The following is an 8151-nucleotide window of genomic DNA, read 5'->3' as shown; positions in this document are numbered from 1 at the left end:
TGCTTAAATAATGTACCGTATCTATACCGAAATCTAATAGAGACTTTTCAAATTAAATTCAAAATATTCTTTATTCAAATAGAGTATTATAAGCACTTTTGAATCGTCGAATGAACATATTATAAACAAAAAGCTACCGCCGGTTCGGCAAGCAGTTCTGCTGAGAAGTTCAGTCATTCAGTGACACTATTCGAATATCACTAGTTGACGTTAGTAATCGATACTTGTCAGTTGTCACTGTCAGTGTTGACTAAAGTTGAAGATTTTCCTAGATGTTGTTTATTTTTTATACAATATATTAATGTCATATTTGCACAATTCCTTTTAAAAAGTTGTTTCGATTTTTTACTTTAAAAAAAAATGAATAAGCATCTAAGTATATTGGTGTGTACGGTTATGCAATTTAAAACAAATATATTATTTGTATCATTAATATGCTAATTATTTATAATTTATATTACAGGATAAAGAAGTCATATTTGGTCATCGCCGATGCCAGAGTCGTGATATAAAATGGCTTTTAATCGAGAAAATTTACGAAAAATGTTACCGGCCAAACTTTTATAATATTGGTGGAACCTATATAGAAGACGTCCCAGATTTGTGGTTTAATTTTAAAACTGAGATTGTCGGTAAAATCTTTTTACTTCATATTTTTGTAGTTAATCGTCTGCAGGGACAGTTTAATTTATCTATAGCAAATACAAACAATATTACTATAAATAAAAAACGCAATGCCGGATTTATGGATACCATGCATAAATCAGTAGAATTTGATGATGCAAAATCTCTCGGTTGCAATTACGTTGTGACATACAGTTTTAAGAAAGCAGATGTGGAAATTTTAAAAGACCTCCAATTTTATATATCTGTGTCCTTAAGAAACAGTTGTGGAATAATTAATCCATTAAAAGAAATGGCAGAGTCCCCTAATTTTAAAGCCCTTTTAAATGATCCAATATGTTCAGATTTTGTAATAGAATCTGCAGATGGAGTACAATTCAGTACACATAAAATTATTTTAACTGCAAATAGTGAGGTATTTAAAGCAATGCTTAAAGAAAATACTGCTGAAAGTCAAAATAATTCCATGAAAATGGTGGATGTAGAGAGTGGTGACTTAAAGCATATAATTTACTTTATTTATACAGGAACTTTAGAAAATTTGCATAGTTGCAATTTTATTAATCTTATGATGTTAGGTGATAAATATGACCTTAAGGGCTTAGTGGAACTATCCAAACATGCACTTATATGCCAAATAAGTAAAGATAATGTTTTTGATATTCTTGCAGTAGCAGATCTTTATAATTGTGATGATTTAAAACTAGCCGCACTGAAGTATATAAAACAATATAAAGTTAAACTTGAAAGTAGCATGTTTGAAGAACTAAATAACATTGAATTAGTTAAAGATATATGTAAATTTGTCACATCTTATTAGTCCTAATGATCTGTTTCATTTAATCTTATTGATACAAAATACATGAGTATTTTCGTATTCAAAATACTTATTTAATGAAAAAAAATATAGCATACAGAAAACGTAAAAATAAACTTTATTGAATTAAAAACACAACTATTCGATTAAATAGTAATTAATTGTAATAATTAAATAAATATTGTTTGAAATTGTATGTCAATGGCCACTCCTCTGCTTGTGTCGGCGTGAGGGGATGCAGCACTTCGATGGGTTTAATCATTTTGGAATGTTACTTGTCGCCTTCGTCTCTGTAGCAAACAAATCTTATATTAAAATGAAATAATTATATTTTATTGTTTAAGAATGAATAAATTATTATTACTTAATGACATTTTTGTTCCCAATCTCTTTTTTGTTTATTATTAATAAAGTATTATGTAACTATATTTTCAAAATTAGCATACTTAATTTAATTTCTTAGAGCAATGAGCAATTGCTTGCAATTGCTAGTTCTAAGATTCTTGTTTTGCTATTAATAATAGTAATAACATATTCAAATCTGTGAAAAATTTAAAAAGTTATTAAAACTAGAATATTACATATAATTGTAAGTCATCTGCAATCACCTTTGTTAGAATACATTTAGTTAAGAAAACTTATTAAATTTAAGCCAGAAGTTAATAACATTGATGCAACACTGATTAATTCACAGATTCTGCAATAATGTGAGCATGTTTATTTACATGTACTGAGAATTGAGATGAATCATTAGCATTCTACTGAGTCAGGTTATACTGCTGGCAGCTACTTGTTCATTGCTTTAGTCTTTATTTTTATATTTGTTATACATTTGGACGACTGTATGATCTAGGTCTGTGCAAAACTCCATTGTATCACAAAATGCATACAGCGAAAGGAAAGATAGTGGTTAACATGCAGGATAAGCAAGAAAAAGGCCAAAAGTTGTCATAATATTTATTTATAATTACTGATATCCATACAATAACCAAAGGAATCTCCACGAAACAAACGCGCTAATGTTAGACGACCTAAGTCCTATAATTTACTGGATATAAAAATAAAAACTTACATGACCCTATTTGATTTTTTTATAAATATAAGACGGCTTTATAGCCATTGCAATAACAGATACACCATCAATATTGTATTGGAACAATTTACTTTTCTAATCTAATTGATGTTAGCAAATGATACGTGAACTACACAAAGTCTGACCGGTCACTGTCGACGGTAGCTTATTTATTATAGACGTGATAACTACTGGTTAGCGATGGGCGATGGGTTCCGTACAACGTCGCTACCACGATGGACCATTCTATAAGTAATCGTAATCAAGCTCTTGACATTAAACTTATAATATTTAATGATCCAAAATGGTCGATCATGATTGCAAAATTGATATCGATATGCGATTTCTATGAGTCGGACGAATGTGACAAGTATTGAACGAAAAACTGACGACCGTCACTCGTATCGTATGTATAAAACGTTATGTTTTTTCCCCACTTTATTTCATAGTACTCTCATATATTTGATACAGATTCTCCCATGTCAGTAGGTAAACAACATTCATCAACAGGCAACACTCACTGCATAGTGTCTAAGGCTGCTCTAAATTCCGGTTCATAGAAACCAACCAACTATTTATATTATAACAAACTATGTTACAAAAATATTAATTGCTATAAAAATCTGCTCTATCTAACAGAACATGTCTTACTTTATAATTTCACTACCACTCGTGAAGTGACGACAATGACACCGGAAGTGCATTTCTATTTGAAACGGAATCAGCCTTCATACTAACGGAAGCACTGTATTGCCAGATACAAGTGTATCATTCATCAATGCACTGACAACACTATCACACATAGGCTCCATGACCTCTGTCACGTGACAATGGAGTACAATTTTAATTAGTTTTCTTCAAATATTCAAGTTATAATTCATATACCACTTCTACTGTGTAATATTCCATTCAAATATGAAAATAAATGCAACACTTTAAAAAAAGAAACAGACCCGCTGACTTTATTCAACATTCACTTTCAAAGCTACTTTACTATACCTATGGAGAAATAAAGAAAATCAAAACTTCTTCATTCATTCACCCATACATCACTCTGAACTAGTGTAACAACAACAACATTAAAGACATTGACTGAAACCATATATTTTCAATCCATTTATTCATTCATTTCATTCACCACATATACTATTGTCACGTGACATAACTGATCCATCACTAGTGGGCTTTCAGTCGCACAGGTAGAATCTGTATCAAAGGGGTTGGATTGTGGGAGTCCTAACGTTTACCGTTGTTATACGAGAGGGTCCGGAGCGGCGCTTTAAAGTTGGCCGCCGCCTGCTGCTGGATCTGGTATGCGAGCGGGTGGATCTTGAAACCGTAGAGTCTGGAACAAATTGTCAATTATTATAAAAAATATCTTCAACTTTTCCCCATATAGCAAGCAGAGGATAGCTACTTAAGGCAATCATGGGTCGGTGGCAAAAGGGTGATATTGTAAGCGCGATGGTTGTGGATTCGATTTCCACTTGGTGGAATATTTAATATTTTTATTTGCTCGCACTGGTAGCGAGGCAAAACGCGACGTTGAGTTGACACACAATGCCATGGCATGTGGCATAGCCATGGCAATCAATAATCGCACCTTGTTACCACAGTGAAAAAATAAAAATATTAAATATATCATTACCCCGAGTGGGTATCGAATCCACAATCGTCACGTTCACAATCAAATCCTTATGCTAAGTGGTAAAGAAAAAAGTAAACAGGGAATTAATTTATGATTCACATCTGCAGTACCTATTTCTCAACTCGAAGCAGAATATCTAAAAATAGCGACCTAGTTCAGTAGATCCATATTTCTGTTTAAACCAGTTCAGTTAATTTATAAACAACAGCAAAAAAATTAACCTTTAAAATATACATATATACAATAATTATAAAATATAACTACTTGCTCATTTTCAACATGACAAAGTTGGCCGATATATAGATCATTTAAAATTGTGTACAATAAAAAAACATCTTATACATATATATATAAAAATCTTTAATTACTGACAGACAGCACACAACAAAAATTTTGTCCTAAAATCCTGTCCCAAAATCACAAGGAAATCATTTGATTCTATGATATAAAATAAATACCAAGGCTATTGTGAGACAATGGCATACGCATTGTAAATTACACTTGTGAGTTCATTTCCATTTGAAAGAATGAATTATTTTCAATTCCATGCTTCAGTAACAAGAGAAAACGCGGCGTTTGAGTTTCGCCACACAAAATAAATAATTCAACAAACCTAGGCACAAACTGTGAAGCAGGGCGCTTGGCCCTATAGTCCGGATGCACCATGAAGACCATGTGAGGGAAGCCGGTGCCAAAGAAAGCACCGTCGGTGTGGTGGTGGCGCGACGACTTGGGCGTATAGACATCCATACAACGAGGACAGTAGAGTTTCACCATCGCCTCACCAGGCACATCTGATAAACCTGACAATAAAAAAATATAGTTTTTATTAAATATCTTAACTTGTATTTAGATTAATTTTAGGCTTCACATTGTATTCAAGACATTGCTTGTTTTGTAACAGAAAAAATAATAATAAGTAAATCCCTTTTGAAAGTAAAGGCATTTTATAAATTGTTTTGTTAAATTGCCAAATTCCTCCGTGTGTTTTCCATACAATGTGGCATTGGTGAAATGATTTTACGCTTAACTGGCACATTATTAAAGAACTAACAATATCATTTTTAAGGCACAAATTGAAAACTACTAACTTTAAAGTCCACCAGTGAAAACTTTAATTAGCATGAACAAACACACAGAGAAACAAACAAAAATTTAAAAATGTTTGTTTTGGGTTCTATTACATTGATAAATGGAGTATTGGATTTTCTTATATATCTTCAATGTACAGATAGTGATCAGCAATAATTTTGTTATATGTTTAGATACAGTTTAGGCACTATTTCAAACAGTTTGCAGTAGTCCATGATCATGGGTTAAAGAGTATCATTTAAAACTTGTTAACATACCAATGGGAAGCATGGCCTGGCATTCGCAGTAGACGCGTGGACAGTGTCCAAAATCACCAGATTGGAATTTTTCTAACATTTGACCAATTCCTCTGCAAAAGTATTTTATTTTAAAATCTATACTAATATAATAAAGCGGAAGAGTTTGTTTGTTTGTTTGTTTGATCGCTAAGATCTCTGGATGTACTGGTCCGTTTTACTTTGTTTTTGTTTTGTATGAAAGCTGTATTCTTCAGAAGTGCTATAGGCTATATAACATTACATTACACATATAAAGTAATATATTTTAAAGTACTTTCTAATTTGACATGCAATTTATTCTGCCATGTTAATAACAACCGTCGCGTCGCTACGCGACCGTTACCGCGACATTTTGATATTCATCCTTATGAAAATAAATATAATAGTCACTTTTAGCATTTTATCTAGATTGAAATTATAGTTTACTGTATAACATTCTAATAAATAATTAAGGAGATGTCACTGATTTGAAATGACTAGCCTACGGGCGGCATAGTATGAGTATGACCGACGCGAAAATATTCTTATAGTTCAAGCAGGCGTAGCCGCGTCCGGGTCCACTAGTTGAATATAAATACAAAAAATATATATAAACACAAAAATATAATTGCAGAAAATTTTGTTTGGTTTTATATGATATTTAAATGATATGGTTTTACATATTAAGGTTTTGATTTCTACATGTGTACAAGCAATTATTTCATAATTGATATTTTTTTAGCATCACGCTAGGGAAGGGAAACACGAAACTTAGTGTTAAGATACTCAGTTCCCCAATAATACTTCCCCTCTTTCCACAAAATTCATTGAAGCATTGCATGTTGAATGCAGAACTCAACACCACCTTTTGCCTCGTTATCAGAGCTAGGAAATTAAAATATTCTATTTGCCTGAACTTGTAAAGTGAGAAATAAAAAATAATTTATCCCCCTAAGTTGGAATTGAACCCACAAGCCCTGTCAGATACAATGCCTTCACGGAAAGAAAAAGTAGCTGTCATATATGTCTTTTCATAAAAAAAAATGTAATGGAATTTGGCTGGTAAATGTGATTGTGTAGGTTTGATTCTCATTTGGGGAAATGAAGGGGTTGCATTGAATTCCACTCCTCAATATGCTACGTCTGGAAAATTGGATGTGTGGAAAATGGAGTATTTAACATTAGATTCTTACTGATGCTGTACTATGCAAAATACAGCATGAAGGTAAAAAATATCAATTTTGATGTATTGACTATGTATACCAGACTACAGTTTTGTATATTTAATTAAAAATGATTATAAAAAAATAGATAATATGTGGATATGGTATGATCAAATTTATTGTGAGTTATTTGTATGTAAGAATAGAGACCATCGCTTATAATACTAAGAAAATCTTACCGGTTAGTTAGAATATATCGAGCATGTATTAAACCATATAGTATCTCTGCAGCTTGTTCAACTAAATCTGATTGATTTGGGTTTTCATCTAGGTCATCATCTACAATGAACATAAAAATAGATAGGTTATAAGGCATATTGACATTATTAACTTTCAAATAATATTGAAGAGCAGCAAGTCACTTTATTTTCCTTCAGCCTAAGGTTTTTTTAATTAAGTTTTTTCATAAATTTAATTCACAACATAATTATTGACGATTATAGATTACTATGACATTTTAGTTGTTTATAAATTACAAAGTAGTATCATATATGTCTACTGCTGTATTTTATAAATATTAAATATAACCTGTTAAGAAACCATAAACTCACCAGGTTCTAAATCTAATATCATGTCTAAAGCCTGTCTGTAGTGTGGCACCTGCTCATTAAGCCCCGTTAAGTTAAATTTATCGTTAATGTAATCTTCATCGACCTAAAACAAAAAGATTATCAATGACAACGAAACGAATAATAAGCCATAATAAAAAATTGTTACAAATTTTCACACACGGTGAAATTCTTACTTCACAGAAGAATTCGTTCCCTCGCAGACCACAGAACCATGAAATCCATGATACCTCCTCCGAGCTGCTCATTTTTCTAAAACAATCAAGCAAATATTCTCACTAATTAATAATTTCGGCCATAAAAAATATAACGCCTGATAGTCAACACATTCTGGTTAAATCGTAACGCATTCTGCTATTTTCACATGTATACATAGAATTTTGAAGAAATTAGCGTGTGAATTAGATAATCAAGTACAAAAACCACAAAGTACATTAGAAAATGATGATAAGGTTACGATATAAATGACGATTTAATGATTAGAAACCTTACCTTTTGGTGCCTTGATTAGCCACGCTTGACGGGACGATACCTACCTCGGGATGAGGGAGAAATTTCAATTTGTTGTGCGTGTGTAGGTGTGTCTTGTCTATGATCATGGGAAAATGTAAACAGGCGTTTTGTTTTTTTTTTACTGTGGTAATATTGTGAAATTATAAAAAAAAACTATTATTATATTGATTAATCAATTTATATAAAATTTGTGTTAAATTATAATTATTATGTAGAAAATATAAATTGTAAATAAATTTACGACAAATACATATATTATAATATTTCCTTACTTAGGACGTTTTTTATCCAGTTAACTTTTCCATTATTTTGGCAAAATTGAAATTGAATTTAGAT

At 31.5% G+C, this 8151-nt stretch overlaps 2 protein-coding genes across 2 annotated transcripts; one reads left to right on the top strand and one right to left on the bottom strand.

Annotated features, from left to right (window-relative positions):
- Positions 1 to 227: 227 nt before the first annotated feature.
- Positions 228 to 1809, top strand: LOC146534863 (BTB and MATH domain-containing protein 42-like). Its single transcript, XM_085193686.1, has 2 exons — positions 228 to 384; positions 464 to 1809. The coding sequence occupies exons 1-2, from the start codon at positions 361 to 363 to the stop codon at positions 1442 to 1444; spliced, it is 1005 nt and encodes a 334-aa protein (XP_085049812.1). The 5' UTR covers positions 228 to 360; the 3' UTR covers positions 1445 to 1809.
- On the bottom strand, positions 1537 to 7943 carry CkIIbeta (casein kinase II subunit beta). Its single transcript, XM_085193687.1, has 8 exons — positions 7795 to 7943; positions 7479 to 7554; positions 7285 to 7387; positions 6913 to 7012; positions 5511 to 5602; positions 4775 to 4964; positions 3761 to 3858; positions 1537 to 1731 (listed from the first exon to the last, which is right to left on the bottom strand). Exons 1-8 carry the CDS (start codon positions 7899 to 7901, stop codon positions 1700 to 1702), a joined length of 798 nt encoding a protein of 265 aa, XP_085049813.1. The 5' UTR covers positions 7902 to 7943; the 3' UTR covers positions 1537 to 1699.
- Positions 7944 to 8151: the final 208 nt, after the last annotated feature.

This window comes from Heliconius melpomene, chromosome 11 (assembly GCF_056956725.1).
Source record: "Heliconius melpomene rosina isolate 202511_hmr_F chromosome 11, ASM5695672v1, whole genome shotgun sequence".
Classification (NCBI taxonomy): Eukaryota; Metazoa; Arthropoda; class Insecta; order Lepidoptera; family Nymphalidae; genus Heliconius; species Heliconius melpomene.
This window is presented reverse-complemented; position numbering and strand designations above follow the sequence as displayed.